This window comes from Girardinichthys multiradiatus, chromosome 18 (assembly GCF_021462225.1).
Source record: "Girardinichthys multiradiatus isolate DD_20200921_A chromosome 18, DD_fGirMul_XY1, whole genome shotgun sequence".
Classification (NCBI taxonomy): Eukaryota; Metazoa; Chordata; class Actinopteri; order Cyprinodontiformes; family Goodeidae; genus Girardinichthys; species Girardinichthys multiradiatus.
In genome coordinates this window covers 10491789-10512048 of record NC_061810.1, presented here as the reverse complement: position 1 = coordinate 10512048, position 20260 = coordinate 10491789, and the positions used below count along the sequence as shown (strand labels likewise).

Here is a 20260-nt window from a genome sequence, read left to right as displayed (position 1 = left end):
AAGGGTAGAATTTACCAGAGCACAAACTGACAACCTATAAAACCGCTTTTTAATAAAAAAGGAAATCAGAACCTCTCTTTGTTGTCCACATTCTAGCATCTTCTAGCGCGATGCTGAATCATCAGCTTCTTTTCTGTATTTGTCTTCTTGTCTTTAAGGCACCAGGAGCCTCCCTTAGATCAGATCAAGTCAGTGTGCCATTGCCTTCCCCCCAGCAAATATGGCTCCTACCCTCGCCACAGCCTTCAACCGCCGCTGGTGGATGGCCGTCACAGCGGTCATCGAAAACCTGCTCTTCTCTGCTGTGCTGCTCGGCTGGTCGTCCCTGCTCATCATGCTGAAGTCTGAGGGCTTCTACTCCTACCTGTGCAAAGCACCAGGTGTGTCTGCATTATCTGGGTTGTCATTTAAGACCCTGGGGTTAGATCAGTCCAATGTTTGTCCTAGTTGGTAACATCTAATGCAAAATCTTGAAGAAAACCCTACTAATAAATAACATAGATTTTGGCTGTTTATGATGCATTGGAAATCTACATGCTGTAGATTTCTGCATGCTGTTGTCATCAACTGTCTTCGAAAAACACACCATCTGGTTTTAATTTAGAGTTTGCAAGATATTTTTTATTGCCTTTAGTGTAATCAGAGAGAAACTATGAGAACAGACTTGTTGCAATACCATGACGTGTGACAAAATTAGATTTATGAGCAAAATTATGAGGACTTACTTATAAAACACATTGAATTATAGCGAACTAGCTCTAAATAAGCTCAATAAGCAGTTTTGAAATGTTGAAGTACAACAAAGCAACACAGGGATCCCATGAGCTAATTTAGTTATCATTTCTTTCTGTCCTCAGCCCACTATGATCAAAGGTGATGTGTTGAGCATCTGCACTCAGAGGGCCTGTATTAGGCTGTAAACAGGGCTTTGTCTGGGGACATCAAACTAAATGATGTTTGGGGCTATTGTAACAGGAAGAAAAATAATAAGTCTGTTCATCTCCAACAACTGTACAGTCTCTGAGGCTGGGCAGCTGATCCATATGCCAGGAAGCCCATTCTCTCTGGCTTTCTTTCATCTTCTAGTTGTATTTTTGTGTATTTCTTTTTCTCAAAGGGAGAAAGATGGAACTTTTCGGCTAGTTTTTGTGTAAGAAACAATTTAATCACTCTGGTCTAACTGTTCACAAATGATTGTGTTTAGATGTTTGAAGAATAATGGTTTCTCACTTTTTCATAGTTGTTTTTTTGTCAAGTTTTAGCAGGAGACTGGAAGAGGGCTGAGTTTATTAAAGAAGGTTTGAAACGTGGATCAGTGAAAAGTATATGTGTGCTGTGAGAAAATAACACTTATTTGAATAAGGAGAACCTTCAGGTCCGTACTTTTTCATTCTGTGAACAAAGACCCAGATTTTCGAAGTAATGCTTTAGTCTTAAACCAGCTTTACTTAAATAACACAACTGATCTTTTGTCAAGGACCTTATACTCTTAGTTAATGTAAAATTAGATGAAGAGGTGTATAGAAGACCGTTTGCGTTTGAAATGTTGCAGGACCTAAGTATATAGTTGGAGGAGCATGTGCTGTCATATAGACATAAATGCTGGCATGAATCCTTGTGATTTCATCTGAGTTACCTGCTCTAAATGCAGATACACATTTCATTGGCTGTGTAACAAGCAGGCCTTTGTTACATAATGGAACTGTAAAATCAGCACTAAAAAACTAAATAAACTGGAGCTTTTCATACTTTACACTCAGATGTCTTTCTGCAGCTAAATGGCTTCTAGCTCTTCTCAGCATTGATTTGCTGTCTATATAAGTGCTATGTACATGTGAGTGCACATGTGACACAGCACTGAAAAAAACTAAATTTGATTAAGAAGCCAACAGAAATGCAATGCATCCTGGGTATCCACTAATAAATGTTTTCTAGTTTTTATCGCAAATGTTCCCTAAAATTGGATTGAGTGAAACCTTATCCTAAACAAAAGTTGCTTTAAACCTGGTCACAAGTTTCCAGACCTGCCTTTATGTATGGTCAGGACTAAATCATCCTCTGTCCTCAGTAGATTCATTTTTGAAACATACAGATCACTTTACCAACATGTCTGAACAGCCTCAGTACTTCGGTTGCAAGATTATTAAAATGCTTTTTGTGTTTTCCTAAACTTCACTGGACTTGCAGTGAGTGTAAGTTAGCTGTTGTGCTGTAAGAGACGAGTTATCAGCCGTGTAGCTCGCTCATGCTGTCCCCTCACTTCATTCATTCTCCTTGTCCTACCGTCAGACCCAGGCTGATAGCTTTGGTTGAAGTTCTTATGTTTGGTTTCATGTGTCTATATTTCCACTCTTTATAAGCCCAGCTGATTCAGAACATATTAGGCAGACTGGCCTTACACCCTATGGAAGTTAAATGGAAAGTGTATGCTTCTGTCCATTCAACTTTAAATGTGTGATTTTCATCCTCTACTTTAACATAGCCATCTTGTTTTACTCACTCATCTATGCACCACCAAATCAATTGTACTGCGAGCAAGCATGAGCGCCCAAGCTAGTAACTTAACAGCTATTAAAGGTTAATAGCACCACAGCGCCCTACACTGATGGCTAAAGGCGGGACTTCAGCTGCCATAGCTCCAGCCCTCAGTGGGTCAGTGGAAACACAACAGGTACCGTACAGAGTAGAGAGAGACCGAGTGGAGCGGAGCTTCGCCACCTAAAACGCCTAAAATTAACTCAGAATAATCTCTGTGAGTATATAAGCATGCATAAATATGCAGGATCAGATCTTAGTTTCTGCAGCTTTTAGTTAGGTTCAGCAAGGACTTCCCTACAACATTTGAGGGAGTTTTGTGTGAAAAGCTAAAACTCACCCCTAAATCCATCACCCGGCCACATTTAATATTTAATTTCACTTTTTTGGGGAACTCAGACTCACACAAATGGAAGTCTAGGCTGGGATTTCTGTTGATGTTGTCAGCTGCCAAGTAAAGCCCCAGCTGCTTGCTGCTTGTTTTTGTGGTTGCACTACTGGTGTCAAACATATCTGTGTGAAAGCTCAGATGGAGGGAAAATGCACATCCCTTTAAGACGTCTGCTTTTCTAACTTGACTCATGAAGTAAGCTCCCAGTCGACTGTCCGTCATTACTCAAATATTCATCATCTGTTAGTTGAAAAGCTTGTTAGCAAACGACCAACATGGGACGTCCGAATTGTTGCAATCCCTGCTCACATGTAAGCTTTCAGGCTGCAAAGATGACCCTCAACTGACCCCTTTTAAATGTGCATAATTAATGCATTATTTGTGAGTTTACCTCTACTATATCTCCCCTCTGACTGGGTCTCTGCCACTGTATTGTTTTAACTTACTGTCACTCAAGCTGTCAATCAGTATTTGTGGAATTTTGTTGGCACAACGTCCTAATGATTAATCCAAATTTGTTGGTTGAAAGCTTGTTTGCATATGACAAACCTGCAGAAAAAAAGGTCATGAAGAAACATGGCGCTGAGATGAGCATTCCCTGAAACTTGGCAGGTGTGCACTGAACACAGTGGGACCTTTCACTGAAGATCAATTCTGCCTGGTCGCTGTGTTTGTGTGTGTGTGTGTGTGTGTGTGTGTGTGTGTGTGTGTGTGTGTTTGCAGAGTTCTTCCCCTATTGACTCAGGTTGCTGCGATCATTTTATTAGTCAGCAGGCTGAGCTGCCGAGGGACAGATGCTACTGGCTTCTGTTAGCCCCTCAATCAGCACTTAATGCTCATAAAACACTTCAGATACCTGCCTTGTGGGGAGAAAAGTTTCTATTTTCAAAGCACTTTACCTGTGATTTTGAATCACCAAGTGGACACACTGCATTAAATGTTTTTAAAATTGTCTCAGTGCTACCAAGATACATGATCAAATATTGGGTATGAAATGTCTTTCTAGTTGACGCAGCTAAATGTGTGCTGAAATATCAAAGTAGTTAATGTTCCCAAACAAGGAGCACTGGCCAAGAGGTCAATAAGATCTGTGAGGGAGCCTCAAATCTGCTGTTTAGGTGGGAGAATCCTTTGCTTGGATAACAGGGAAGCTGGTCAAAGGTAATGGGAAGATTGATGGAGCCAAATAAAGGACAATCCTCAAAGAAAACCTGTTAAAGACTGCATAAGACTTCAAAGTTGGATGGAGGGTGGCTTTCCATCATGAAAACGACCTTAAACATACAACCGGAGCTACAGTGCAATGGTTAAGGTCAAAACGTAATTATGTGTTAGAATGGCCCAGTCAAAGTTCAGACCTAAAACCAGTTGAGAATCTGTGGCAAGACTTAAAACATTTACTGTCCATCCAATCTGACTAAAAGACAAATGGCTACATCTACAGGTCCTTCTCAAAATATTAGCATATTGTGATAAAGTTCATTATTTTCCATAATGTCATGATAAAAATTTAACATTCATATATTTTAGATTCATTGCACACTAACTGAAATATTTCAGGTCTTTTATTGTCTTAATACGGATGATTGTGGCATACAGCTCATGAAAACCCAAAATTCCTATCTCACAAAATTAGCATATTTCATCCGACCAATAAAAGAAAAGTGTTTTTAATACAAAAAACGTCAACCTTCAAATAATCATGTACAGTTATGCACTCAATACTTGGTCGGGAATCCTTTTGCAGAAATGACTGCTTCAATGCGGCGTGGCATGGAGGCAATCAGCCTGTGGCACTGCTGAGGTCTTATGGAGGCCCAGGATGCTTCGATAGCGGCCTTTAGCTCATCCAGAGTGTTGGGTCTTGAGTCTCTCAACGTTCTCTTCACAATATCCCACAGATTCTCTATGGGGTTCAGGTCAGGAGAGTTGGCAGGCCAATTGAGCACAGTGATACCATGGTCAGTAAACCATTTACCAGTGGTTTTGGCACTGTGAGCAGGTACCAGGTCGTGCTGAAAAATGGAATCTTCATCTCCATAAAGCTTTTCAGCAGATGGAAGCATGAAGTGCTCCAAAATCTCCTGATAGCTAGCTGCATTGACCCTGCCCTTGATAAAACACAGTGGACCAACACCAGCAGCTGACACAGCACCCCAGACCATCACTGACTGTGGGTACTTGACACTGGACTTCTGGCATTTTGGCATTTCCTTCTCCCCAGTCTTCCTCCAGACTCTGGCACCTTGATTTCCGAATGACATGCAGAATTTGCTTTCATCCGAAAAAAGTACTTTGGACCACTGAGCAACAGTCCAGTGCTGCTTCTCTGTAGCCCAGGTCTGGGGAATGCGGCACCTGTAGCCCATTTCCTGCACACGCCTGTGCACGGTGGCTCTGGATGTTTCTACTCCAGACTCAGTCCACTGCTTCCGCAGGTCCCCCAAGGTCTGGAATCGGCCCTTCTCCACAATCTTCCTCAGGGTCCGGTCACCTCTTCTCGTTGTGCAGCGTCTTCTGCCACACTTTTTCCTTCCCACAGACTTCCCACGGAGGTGCCTTGATACAGCACTCTGGGAACAGCCTATTCGTTCAGAAATGTCTTTCTGTGTCTTACCCTCTTGCTTGAGGGTGTCAATAGTGGCCTTCTGGACTGCAGTCAGGTCGGCAGTCTTACCCATGATTGGGGTTTTGAGTGATGAACCAGGCTGGGAGTTTTAAAGGCCTCAGGAATCTTTTGCAGGTGTTTAGAGTTAACTCGTTGATTCAGATGATTAGGTTCATAGCTCGTTTAGAGACCCTTTTAATGATATGCTAATTTTGTGAGATAGGAATTTTGGGTTTTCATGAGCTGTATGCCAAAATCATCTGTATTAAGACAATAAAAGACCTGAAATATTTCAGTTAGTGTGCAATGAATATAAAATATATGAATGTTAAATTTTCATCATGACATTATGGAAAATAATGAACTTTATCACAATATGCTAATATTTTGAGAAGGACCTGTAACTGAATACAAATTAATGACACATTGGTCATATTTTTCTTCATTATTTTGTTGTATTCTGATATTTTATTTTGTTCTGCTTTGGATGTGGGAGCTACACTCAGTCTGCCAAAATCAAGTGTTCCCACGCCCCTCTGTGAATTAATGCATCCGCATTAGAATAACACTGCAGCCATCAGATGTTCATTTATCCAAGTTAACCTTTTGCCTACTTAAATCCTCACAAACACAAACCGGTTTTCCATTTCAGGATGCATTTCATCTGACACTGGAGCTTCCTGTTGCTCTGAATCCACCCCAGCCCCCTTTTCCAGAGGACTGGCGTCAACAACTCCTTCCCTGTCCTGTTTCACTGTGAGCTGACTCGGCAAAGAGAGAAACCAACATTATGTTGTCTGTCTGAGCACAGACAGGAAACTCAGTCTCAAGTGTTTTGCTTATTAAATAAAGTTAGGAGCTTAGCTGCTTTTGACAACTGTCCTTGATAACTGGAATAAAAACATGTCTAACTAGATAATTGTTAAATTGCATCGTGGCTGTTAAATGCAGATTCTCTATTGTTTTCTCTGATGTTGTTACAGCAAACGGGTCAAGCTAGGGGATGAACTGCTCTCCTCGGCTGTGTTCTTGACACCCAGTCTAACTGTTTGTACCAACAGCTTTTGACACAAAGATAGATCATCAGGACAGAAATAGACTCCACATGAACTCAGTGGACTGTGTTTACCAGTGATTCAGCTGAGGGAGTGAGACAGAGAGTTCCCTCCAGCCAGCCAAAGTTCAGACCGTGACTATTTCTGGGGGCTGTTTACCCAGGATAGGTTTTTTCTCTCTCTGGATTGTTTGCTCAACCTTTAATGTATTGGTTTTTCAATCAGCTGGTCAGCTGTGAGGGACATTGGCAGTGACGTAGCAGAAGTACGTTCTCCATGAACAAATATTAGAAATGTGCACTACCTAAATACCTGGAAGCTATGAAAGGTAAGATATTACTAACATGTCCAAAGAGTACATCAGCAGGCCCCTGGTGTGTTAGATGTTGGAACAGGTGATGCTACTGCATGGTTTTGTAGGGTTAGATTGCCACATTACAATTATCAGCAATGAAACAAGTATTCCACTTCTTTTTATGTAGAAAACAGCTCCAGTCTCAACATCTCCAACTCATCCATGTATAAGACTGACGGTGAGGCAGAGGAGTTCCTGCTGATGAATAACTGGCCTATCTGCAAGGACCAAGATGAGATGCTGAATCTGGCCTTCACTGTGGGATCCTTCCTGCTGTCAGCCATTACTCTGCCCCTGGGCATTGTCATGGACAAATATGGGCCGCGTAAGCTAAGACTTCTTGGAAGGTGAGGCTAGAGAAGGAACCCTCTGTTGATACGGTACGGGCATATATGGTCATTTAGAAATGTCTCCATCTTCTACATAGCTATAACTTTGTGTTCCCAGTGCATGCTTCGCCTTCTCCTGCCTCCTAATTGCTTATGGTGCCAGTGATCCCAAAAGTAAGTATCTTGTTGTGTTGTCACTTTGCTGGTCCTCAATGTTCAGTTAAGAGTGGTGCTGCATCACAATCTGTCCTTTATCAACTTAATGTCCTTGGTGACCAACATCATCTTGAACATTTACATTTTATTCAGTTAGAGCTTTACTTCACTCACCTGCACTTTTTTACTCTCAGATCTTTCCATCCTGATCTTCTTTGCTCTGGCGATGAATGGCTTTGGAGGCATGTGTATGACCTTCACCTCTCTGACGGTAAGAACGCCTTTGCAAGGCAGAATCGTCTACATGTCGTTCATATTCTCCTGTTTTTGTTGTCAGAGCATAAAATGACTGTCATTCTAAAATCACTAAGAGGTCGATCTTCCTATTCAATAAAATCCTGATTTAATTTAGGCATAATGGCCTAGACATATACAGCAAACCCCCAGATTTTCTGAATATTCTGAATAAAACAGCTGAAATCTGGAGTCCTGATGTTTACATCTGCCATTCTTTTTTAATGACACAACAATGAACTGTTCATAAACACATCCGTTCCAAAATTCTGCTGGAAGAACAAAATGAAAAAATGTTCTTCCACAGTTAACTGTCATTTAATGGGTCTATTAAACCAGTCCCTGGAAACAAGACACAATATAAAGTCAATTTTCTAGTTATTATCTGGTTAGGAATACTGATACACTGATCAGAATTTTGGGGCTAATTTCCTTTTTCTTTTTTTTTTTTTTAGGTTTTAACCTGTCAATTCCACCTGTAGCTGTTTCTGATTTTTAATTTAAGAACTGTAATATAAGAAGATACGAAGGCATGAAAAATATTTTTCTCTAGGCTTTCACAGTTACTCAATTATATTAGAAGCTTAGGTGACATGCTGCTGTGTTAGACAGCTGTCACTTTAAATCAGGGCTTGTTTAAACAAAGACAAACATGAAAATACAGTTTACATTTTAAACGGGCTTTTTCATTTATACTAATGATTAGCATAATTGGTGCAGTTAGCTTTACAAAAATATCAGTCCGTCTGTATATTCTAGAAAATTTAGATCTTTACCTTAACTTTCCAAAAGACTACCAACATTTCCAAATCCATAATATTCCATGGCAGTGAGGTCAAAAATATAAAACAGAGCCCCTTTTGCTGTACTCCCCCGAACCTTCCTGTTATCTGGTGAAAGATTTACGGTGGCCGCGGAGTGCAAAACACTTTTACAAGTACCGAAACAAATTTACATTTCAGAAAACAAATTTATATTTCAGAAAACACTTTTACATTTCAGAAAACAAATTTACATTTCAGAAAACATTTTTACATTTCAGAAAACAATTTAACAAGATGCGAAACAAATTTACATTTCAGAAAACAAATTTACATTTCAGAAAACACTTTTACATTTCAGAAAACAAATTTACATTTCAGAAAACAAATTTACATTTCAGAAAACAAATTTACATTTCAGAAAACACTTTTACATTTCAGAAAACAAATTTACATTTCAGAAAACACTTTTACATTTCAGAAAACAAATTTACATTTCAGAAAACAAATTTACATTTCAGAAAACACTTTTACATTTCAGAAAACAAATTTACATTTCAGAAAACACTTTTACATTTCAGAAAACAAATTTACATTTCAGAAAACACTTTTACATTTCAGAAAACAAATTTACATTTCAGAAAACAAATTTACATTTCAGAAAACACTTTTACATTTCAGAAAACAAATTTACATTTCAGAAAACACTTTTACATTTCAGAAAACAAATTTACATTTCAGAAAACAAATTTACATTTCAGAAAACACTTTTACATTTCAGAAAACAAATTTACATTTCAGAAAACACTTTTACATTTCAGAAAACAAATTTACATTTCAGAAAACAATTTAACAAGATGCGAAACAAATTTACATTTCGGAAAACAAATTTACATTTCAGAAAACACTTTTACATTTCAGAAAATCAACCGGAAAGGGAATGTACCAACGCCGAGGCTGACCCGGAAGTCAGCCTCAGGGGCTGCATCCTTCGAAGGCCGTATTTGTAGACCGATTACGTTACAGCGCGGCGACGAAGGCTGTCCCAATTCATGAATCATTCCGAGAAAATGCTGCCGACAAATGTGTCCTTATTTTCCCGATTTGAAGGATGCGTTGTGAGTATCCTTCGCGGCCCATCATTTCCCATCATTCATTGCGGGTCGAAGCGGATTGGTCAAGCAGGTGAAGCCACGGTGGACCATAGAAACAAAAGCTGTGAGTAAATTGTGGAAAATTACACTTTCTGTGACACAAATTAACTTCTACAATGTTTTTAGTGCGGGAATATAACTATGTAGACGTGAAATATCTGCTTGATTTATCTAGACATCGCTTAATTTCAAACGTGCTCCGATGTGTTTGGAGTTTTCCGTTCCCGGCGTAGTAACCGGCTCGCCTCGCCAGCCCTACCGGCAGTGAGGTGAGCTAGCCCGGTAGAGATCTGACCGGACTATCGGCACTAAGCTCCCACTGGCAGTCATCACAGTGAACGTTTAACACAAGTGATTTCTAACAGTTTATGTTATTATTTTAATTGTTACTGAAAATCGATTTAATATTTCAGGTGATATTAAGGTTAACCAGAATAAATGGACAGTTTTATGTAATCCAACTGTATCGCTGGAGAGTGTGATTGAGAATAAATAAGCTTTTCAATATGAATTTTTAATGAAGAAATGTGCTATATGTTTTAAAAGTTTATTTATAATTCAGTTAGCATTATAATTTCTGATTCCAGGTACAATCCAGAGACAATCATGTTCAGGTAAAAAATATGTTTGATTTAACTAGCCAATAAACAAAGAGATAGCAACTTTATGGCTAATGTATGTCGACATATTATATATATATATACATATATATAAACAACAAATTTAAATTTTAAGATAGATGGGAATTATAAAGTATTTGATCCCCTCTGGCTGTTCTTAGATAATTCTATAATAATGCAGTGTTTTTGGTGTATTGGCATCTACTTGCTTTGATCACTTAAAATATCCAGAAGTATGCCTTAAAAATAACGTGTTTTTCCATCTCCATTCTTCCCTTTTCTAGAACAGACCTCTTTACTGCAGGATCAACCTGAGTGTCCCAGTCCTGAAACGCTTCTTCAACCAGGAGGACACCAGGCCTGATTTTCAGCTGAGCAGGGAGTCTCTGGCAGTGCTGCTTAATCTTTTGCACCAGGACAGGCGACATGGATGGGTGCTACTATTGAGACCTTGGTTTTTCTTTTCTGGCTGGCAAGTGGCACATCCTACAGAGTGGTCTGCAGAGTGTTTGGGATGCCTCGCTCTACTGTCCATCGCATCGTCCACAGAGTTACAGAGGAGATCGTGGCTATTCGTCACCAGGTCATCTACCTTCTAAAGACCCCTGAGGACTTAAGGCAGTGTCCCGTGAGTTTGCAGGGCTGGCACGCCACAGAGTTTTTCTTTAAGCTGTGGGTGCAATTGACGGCTGCCATATCCACTTCAGGTGTCCAAGCAGCCTTGATGGTCAGTGCTACAGGAACAGGAAACTCTTCCCTTCCATAATCCTGCAAGCAGTTTCTGAGAGCCATTTTATTGACACGTATGTGGGCTGGCCTGGGTCAGTGCATGACTCTACAGTGCTCCGCCACAGCCCGCTGTACAGTTTATCCTCCTCCAGGGTATTTTATCCTTGCTGATGGAGGGTACCCATGCCTCCAATATCCACTCCCCCTCATCACTCCCTACAAGAGGACAATCCGATTACCTCTTAGTGATGTGGCAGCCGTCAATTCAGCCAGCCCTTTAAACCCACTTGATGGACGATGACGTGGACAGCGGAGAGAGGAATCACAAACATCTGCAGACCACCTGTGTGATGCTTCGCTCACCATTCAGAAAGACTAACCACAGATCTCAGTTGCAGCTTCCCATCCATGTCTCTGACCTTGTGAGAGATTTAGCCACACCGCCAGAGACTTTCTGTTCAGAAAGACATCTGCCTCTTTGTTCTGTTCAAGAGGTTTTTCCAGGAACCGGTCACTCAGGTTGATCCTGCTGTCACCATTGTAAATAGGATTCAAGATGGCGCCGCAGATGGTCGCCTCGGCGTGTTGGTGCGCATTGTTTTGTTTTGTTTTTTGCTTTAAAACGGTCTTCTGTGATGGTACCCGGAGCTCTCTCACCAGAGAAGAACTTATGAACATCATGGCTACTACACCAGAGGAGTTATTTCCCACTTTTCTGCCTACTGCTCTGGAATTTTTGGACATTCTGGTCAAAGGTGCGCTCACCTTTGTTCACGCGGTGAAACGCCGGAAGAGAGGGAAACGGGCTGGGGTGCTGGTACGTCTTCGCCAGCGTGGACTACGAACACCGTTACCTGGAATATTTCTCTCTAACGTGCGCTCACTTCCCAACAAAATTGAGGAACTACAACTGCTGTTGGGGAAAAACAGGGACTTTTATTCATCGGCAGTTTTGTGCTTCACGGAGACGTGGCTGTGTGGATTAATACCGGACTCTGCGCTGCAGCTGGCAGGATTCCAGCTCTACAGAGCGGACAGAGACACGGAACTCTCCGGCTAAGCGAAAGGTGGAGGAATCTGTTTTTACCTGAACAGTGGTTGGTGCAACGACGTGACAGTGATTCAGCAGCACTGTTCTCCAGACCTGGAATCCTTCATCATAAACTGTAAGCCTTTCTATTCCCCCCGTGAGTTCGCTTCGTTCATCCTGGTCGGTGTTTACATCCCACCGCAAGCTAACGTGCAGGTCGCACAGCGCATGCTCGCCGACCAGATACTGAGTGTGGAGCGGACCAACCCGGACTCCTTAGTAATCGTCGTTGGCGACTTTAACAAAGGTAATCTCACCCACGAACTCCCCAAATATAGACAGTTTACAAAATGTCCGACCAGAGAGGACAACATTCTGGATCACTGTTACACCACCATCAGAGACGCTTATCACGCCGTCCCACGTGCTGCACTGGGCCAATCCGATCACATCATGGTCCACCTGATTCCTGCATACAGGCAGAAACTAAAGCTCTGCAAACCTGTTGTGAGGACGACAAGGAAGTGGAGCAGTGAGGCTGTGGAGAATCTCCGGGCGTGTTTAGGCTGTACAGACTGGGATGTGTTCAGGACTACTACCAACAGTCTGGACGAGTACACAGAGGCTGTGACTTCCTACATCAGCTTCTGTGAGGACAGCTGTGTACCATCATGCACCAGGGTGAGTTACAACAACGACAAACCCTGGTTCACAGCTAAACTCAGAAGGTTAAGACTGGATAAGGAAGAGGCCTTCAGGAGTGGGGACAAAGACATATACAGAGAGGCCAAGTACAAGTTTGGCAAGGCAGTGAAAGAGGCCAAACGACTGTACTCTGAGAAGCTCCAAAACCAGTTCTCAGCCAACGACTCTGCGTCTGTCTGGAAAGGGCTCAAGCAAATCACCAACTACAAGCCGAAAGCCCCCCACTCCATCAACGACCGACGCCTCGCCAACAACCTGAACAAGTTCTACTGCCGCTTTGAAAGACAAAGGGACAGTCCTGCAACCATCCCCCACGACGCAACCCAACAGCTGCAGCCACAATCCACCACCCCCACCTCCCCAACCTCAAGAGGGGCCTTGGCACCTTCAACCCCCACCCTGAAGTTCCCCCCCACCAGCCCCACCATCGTCCCTGTTCCCAAGAAGCCAAGGACCACAGGGCTTAATGACTTCAGACCCGTCGCCCTGACCTCTGTGGTGATGAAGTCCTTTGAGCGCCTTGTGCTCTCACACCTAAAAGACATCACCGACCCCCTCCTGGACTCCCTGCAGTTTGCCTACAGAGCCAACAGGTCTGTAGATGATGCAGTCAACCCAGCCCCTCACTTCATCCTCCGGCACCTGGACTCCACAGGAACCTATGCCAGGATCCTGTTTGTGGATTTCAGCTCTGTCTTCAACACCATCGTCCCAGCTCTGCTCCAGGAGAAGCTCTCCCAGCTGAGTGTGCCCGACTCCACCTGCAGGTGGATCACTGACTTCCTGTCTGACAGGAAGCAGCGCGTGAGGCTGGAGAAGCACGTCTCTGACTCCCTGACCATCAGCACCGGTTCCCCCCAAGGCTGTGTTCTCTCTCCTCTGCTCTTCTCCTTGTACACCAACAGCTGCACCTCCAGTCACCAGTCTGTCAAGCGTCTGAAGTTTGCGGACGACACCACCCTGATCGGACTCATCTCTGATGGTGACGAGTCCGCGTACAGATGGGAGGTGGACCATCTGTTGGACTGGTGCAGCCAGAACAACCTTGAGCTCAACGCTCTAAAGACAGTGGAGATGGTTGTGAACTTCAGGCAGAACCCAGCCCCACCTGCCCCCATCACCCTCTGTGACTCCACAATTTACACTGTGAAATCTTTCCGCTTCCTGGGAACCATCATCTCCCGGGATCTCAAGTGGGAGCCAAACATCAGCTCCCTCATCAAGAAAGCCCAGCAGAGGATGTTCTTCCTGCGGCAGCTGAAGAAATTCAACCTGCCGAAGACTATGATGGTGCACTTCTACACAGCCATCATTGAGTCCATCCTCACCTCCTCCATCACCATCTGGTACGCCGCTGCTACAGCCAAGGATAAGGGCAGGCTGCAGCGTGTCATTCGGTCTGCTGAGAAGGTGATTGGCTGCAGTCTACTGTCGCTCCAGGAACTGTACACCTCCAGGCCCTGAAGCGGGCAGGGAAGATTCTGGCTGATCCCTCCCACCCCGGTCACAGACTCTTTGAGACTCTCCCCTCTGGCAGGAGGCTGCGGTCCATCCGGACCAAAACCTCACGCCACAAGAACAGTTTTTTCCCATCTGCCACCAGCCTGGTTAACAAAGCCCGGAAACCACCCTGACACTCTCCCTTTCCCCCACACCCCCCCCTTTTTTGCTGACAGGACACCTGTAACCTGTAACTCTATGCGTTACATTAACGCTCAGCATGGACTCCTGCTTTACTTGCACTGCCATACTTGCACAATGATCACCTGCACTGTTGTACTGCTCTTGCATCTTATACTGCTCTATATTTACTCTCACTCACTTAAAACTGTGCACATATATTTATATTATATTGTAGATATGTTTATACTGTTTAATTTGTACTGTATTGCACCGACTACGCCAAAACAAATTCCTTGTATGTCCAAAAACGTACTTGGCAATAAAGCTTTTCTGATTCTGATTCTTGTACATAGTTTTATTTTATGCCTTTTGTCTTGTAATCTTTATCTGTTTTAATGTTTTCTTCCCCCATTCTGTTTAAAGTGCTGTTTGTATTTTTCATAATAAATTCTGTTTATAACTTTAAATGAAGTTGATGTATTGTTAGATCAAATGTAAATAACTAGTGACAAAAACAATTTTGAAATTTATTAGAACACCTTAAAACTTTAAGAAACAATCTGAACAAAACACATTTATTTATTTCTTTCATAGCACCTTATTTTGGTGCCATTCTTTGGAAAACAGTCTGTCCATTCTCTGTGCCCTCATGTCCTCCCTGATCAACTCCATCATCTCTGTCCCTCTTTCTTTTCTGACCCCTTCCTGCTGGCTCACTGTCTTCCTTCTCCATCTGGTTGCCCACCGCTCCGCTTGGCCCTGGAGTGTCCTCAGGGATGGAGGCAATTAGGACAGGAGGTGTTGTGGAAGGCCTCTGTCCCAACATCTCATCCATAAGGACAAACCAGGGCCAAGTAGCAGCAGTGGGCTTTTCACTGACTCCCTCTCCTGACCCTGGATACTTACAATCCTAAAGTTAGATGGAATTAAAAAAAAGAGTTGACTAAACAGAGAAACCAACAAGACTTTTAAAAATATTTTTTATTTGTGTGACATGAGAACTTCTGAACATACTTTATATTCTTTTTTTTTTTTTTTTAATTGTCCCACATTGTTTTGGCCTGCAAAGGGGGTGACTTTCCCCTGTTGGTCCATCTTCTCCAGAATTGTCCTGAACCAAAAGAAGTATGTTAATCACTGGATGGATATTTATGAAAGTTAGAAAGATAGGAGTTATTGAAACTGGACAGAAACTGACTGCAAAGAATGTTGTTATTGTACCTCCAAGCCACGGTGGCTGAGTTTTTAGCTCCAGTAAAAAGGTGGTGGTTCTCACCCCTGAGCTTAATAAACTGGCCCATCTGCTCCTTTGTACCTAAAAAGAAAAAAATCTTGCTTAATATCAGAGCAAAAATAAAGCCTTTTTTAATTTTACATTTGTCTTAATTTGAAGAAAATATTAAAAATATTTCTATGCAAATGTCTAAAACAAGCTCTTTCAAACTTTTAACTTCTTTACTGAGATTCACTTACATTTGGAGGTGTATTCCTAGTCGGGTGTACCTGGAATCAGAAATTATAATGCTAACTGAATTATAAATAAACTTTTAAAACATATAGCACATTTCTTCATTAAAAATTCATATTGTAAAGCTTATTTATTCTCAATAACACTCTCCAGCGATACAGTTGGATTACATAAAACTGTCCATTTATTCTGGTTAACCTTAATATCACCTGAAATGTTAAATCGATTTTCAGTAACAATTACAATAATAACATAAACTGTTAGAAATCACTTGTGTTAAACGTTCACTGTGATGACTGCCAGCGGGAGCTTAGTGCCGATAGTCCGGTCAGATTTCTACCGGGTTAGCTCACCTGACCGCCGGTAGGACTGGCGAGGCGAGCCGGTTACTACGCTGGGAACGGAAAACTCCAAACACGTCGGAGCACGTTTGAAATTAAGCGATGTCTAGATAAATCAAGCAGATATTTCACGTCTACATACATACTAAAAACATTGTAGAAGTTAATTTGTGTCACAGAAAGTGTAATTTTCCACAGTTTACTCACAGCTTTTGTTGCTATGGTCCACCATGGCTTCCCCTGCTTGACCAATCCGCTTCGACCCGCAATGAATGATGGGAAATGATGGGCCGCGAAGGATACTCACAACGCATCCTTCAAATCGGGCAAAATAAGGACACATTTGTCGGCCGCATTTGAGGGAGTCATGATTCATGAATTGGGACAGCCTTCGTCGCCGCGCTGTAACGTAATCGGTCTACAAATACGGCCTTCGAAGGATGCAGCCTCTGAGGCTGACTTCCGGGTCAGCCTCGGCGTTGGTACATTCCCTTTCCGGTTGATTTTCTGAAATGTAAAAGTGTTTTCTGAAATGTAAATTTGTTTTCTGAAATGTAAATTTGTTTTCTAAAATGTAAATTTGTTTCGGTACTTGTAAAAGTGTTTTGCACCCCCCGGCCACCGTAAAGATTTGCTCTCTCTCTCGAAATATTGCATAAAGTGCAGTTTCCTTTTAAATCATGTCTTACTTCTCTGTGCTTCCTCTAAATTCATCTCTAAACACATGACAGTTACTAAAAAAAGCCAACACAGAGGAGGACTTCTTCACTCAGTAACAACTTCCACACAGGAGAGTCAGAGACAACATATTAACACTTAAATATGGTGCGTTCATTGTTTGGAAAAAGATAGCATTTTTGAGTTTCCAGCTGCTCGGTGCTGATTAAACCAAAAATCCCTCACCAGCTGATTTCTCATTGCATCTCTTGTTAGTACTTTTTTTTTACACTTATTCTTAAGGGAAACGTTGATTCATTGTAGATAACAAATAAACGTACAATATTAACTAGATTGGAAATGAGAAAACATTATTAGGAATGAAGAACAGAAATTAAAAGAAGATGCTAAACAGGAAAATGTTTGGAGAGGGAGTGGGGCAGGAGGAATTTGTGCACTTTCAATGAATAGGGTTGGGAGAGAGAGAGAAATGTATTAGACAGGAGGATGAATTGAGAACGTAGAAGAGGAAATGCCTGTGCAGCGTTGCCAGATGCAGATTTGCCGTAACAACAGGCTTTAAAGAGGCATCTGCTTTAAAGAAAACCAATTTGAGAGTCACTCTTAGCATGAAAGTGGTTTCCTTTGTGGTGCTTTGTTCCTGCATGATAGCACTTTCTTTGAACTGTGCCAGTCTGGACATTACATTGTTACTCCATCACAGCACACACACACTCTTGTTTTGCTAAATGTAGTGAGGACCATGTGTTGACTCCCATTGACTTCCATTGATTTTCAGTCATTTCCAACCCTTTCTATGCCCTAACCCTGACAATAACCCTAAACCTAACCATTACCAGTGCTTACCTAACCCTAACCTTTACCTAAAGTCAATTCACACCTTAGTCCTAAACCTAACCGTTAGCAAAATAGGTCGTGAGGACAAGCAAAATGTCCTCACTTTGGTACAAACGGTCCTCAATTTGATGGTGAAATTGGGAAATGGTTCTCACTGTGATGCCAAGACAGGAACACACACACACATGTTGTTCAGCCTGTCTCTTCCTGCCTCCCTCTCAGTCTTAGATTTAGCTGTTTTCCTCCATTCCTGTTTCAGCAGCCGTCTTGGTGGGGCGGGACCCGTATGCAGCTGTCAAAAGCAGGCCACGAATAAGCAACAGTTTGTGCATGTTGCAGTGTGTGCAGGTGTGTCTGCACAGGCTGTGGTTGGCACTTGAAAAATGATTTTCTTATTACTGTTTTGATGTGTGTAGCTTACATAGCCAACACTGAGAGTTTAAACAACTTTTCTCTCATTTATATGCTTGAATCTCCATCTCTACCTCCATCATTGGTCAGTTGAACACTGCAGCTCTAAGAACCATTTAGCTTTCCACCGAATGCATGTTTTAGTTTCTACAAGAAGACATTTATCTCATCCTCTTCTTTGTTGGAATACTCCCTAACCTGTCTGTTAATCTCACCAGTCTTCACCTCACTTCCTCACCCTACCCTCTTTGGAAGAAAACTCACAAGAAAATATCTGGTTGAGATGATGTCCTATTCTGTGTGTGGAAAGAGAGTCGTGTTACAGAGAAACCCTTCTTTTTTTCTCACTGAAAACTCCCAAACAGAAGCCCCTCTATACTCTATACATACACATACAGTCCATTTGTACAGTGTATCCACACCCACAAGAGCACATGAAACTCCTCCTCTTGTTCTTTGTCTCGATGGTGGCTCGTTTTAGAGCCTACACTGCTCCCTGTCTGCATGTTCACCAGCCTGAAGCTTTTAAATCTTCCTCACACTCTACTTGATAAAGCAGAAGCTGATATAGTTTTTATGTAGTAAGTCTCTGAGTTTAAGGTATATTATGAATGAGCTTCCAAGTAGAAGGAACAGGAAGAAACTGGTTTTTGTATTAAGAATGTAAGGTTAGATAGAGGAAGCACAGTGGATGTAATCATGAAGAATCCATGCAGTTAGAGGAATGTAGCAGAAGCTGACTTCAGGTCGATGGAGGCATGCTGTCTGCTGTTCGTCAGTTGCTGTTTGCTAATCTTACAGTCCACTTGGCTGCTCTTTATGATGGAAGGAGTCCTGCTCCGTGCGTCAGGACAGGACCGGTCAGAGCTGGTTCTGGCAGCTGAAGTTTCCACTCGATATATCACAAAAAACCTACTTCCTTCTTTCGTTTGTCTGTTTTTTCCTCTTAAACGGCTGCTTTCAGTTTCTGCTTTTTTACCTCTTTACAACTTTTTAAAAGGCTCAGCATGTTTCCCTCATTTTCCTTGGTCCACTTGTCACATCACAATCTGTTCTGTCCATTTTAATTTACAACACTCAGCAAATCATCTTATCCAGCATCACTTCCAAAATATGCACAGGAAAACAGGTTCACAGAACATGTTCTCAGTTCTGAGGCAAAGGTTAGACAAAAGATCAGACCAGGACTAAGTGTCACTTCTGCTTGAAGGATTGTTGAAATATTATTGATGAAGGTGTTTATTATATATAAAAGAGGTTGTATGGTACACAGACATTCCTCTACTTTGTTTGCACTGATAGCATTCACTCTTCTCACTCAAAAGATGACTAACTGCAAGCTCACCAGATCAGAAGTAGGTAAACATTTCTGAGAACTGCTTTTAGTGTACAGTTGTCTAAAAAAATCATGAATTCAAAGTATCGATACTAAAAAATGTCCCAAAGCTATAAACTGAGCTTTTTTTCCAAGTTGGCACACAATTTTGCACAACAGCACCACAAACACAGACACCAGGCCTCTCCACTCACCTACAGCGGCAGCTAAAAGTTCAAAACTCCTGTAACATGGCAAGTATGTGGAGAGACAAGTGTGACACACTTTAGTTGGAGAGACAAAAGCAAAAACATTGGTTGGAGGTTATTGGAAAAGCCAAAGGATGTTGATATGCCTTTATGCAAGCTGTACCACAGAATAGTGTCTAGAAAGCTGAGTAGCACTACAAACTTGATATATCAAACCAACACTCGTAAAACAAATTTAAGAAAAGCTCAATAAAGTTTCCATCACTACAATAGCAAACTATTAAACATGCTAAAAAACCATAGGTTCATGATATCTCTTTCAATATTAGAAACTTCCTGATAGCCCTGTTATAGCTCTGCTGCCCTAGCATGTAGGACATGTTTGGTCAGTTATACAGAAAAAATGTTTTCTGTATAATTCTGCCACTGAATCCAAATACTATATTTCCATCATGAAAACCTACTGGTTTTGTAATAAGAAAACAAAAATATTCTATTGCTATTGTTTCTGAGCTTTATTTGAAAGAACCAAACCCCAAAGTAATAAAAATGGTCTGAATTGCTTAGTATTGTTCTTGGTATTGATATCCAGATTGAAACTTTAATCTTGTGACAACATTATTTTATTATAACTTGTCAAATTGGCCTTTTTCTGT

General features: G+C 41.7%; 1 protein-coding gene across 2 annotated transcripts in view; it reads left to right on the top strand.

Annotated features, from left to right (window-relative positions):
* The window catches only part of LOC124884121 (large neutral amino acids transporter small subunit 4-like), a 37599-nt gene that overhangs the window by 2624 nt on the left and 14715 nt on the right, over positions 1-20260 (top strand). For both annotated transcript variants that reach the window (XM_047391795.1, XM_047391796.1), the window contains exons 2-5: positions 159-380; positions 7072-7291; positions 7392-7447; positions 7624-7700. In XM_047391795.1, coding sequence (XP_047247751.1) covers positions 221-380; positions 7072-7291; positions 7392-7447; positions 7624-7700 — 513 coding nt within the window. In that variant the 5' untranslated portion in view covers positions 159-220. The remainder of the gene's footprint in view (positions 1-158; positions 381-7071; positions 7292-7391; positions 7448-7623; positions 7701-20260) is intronic.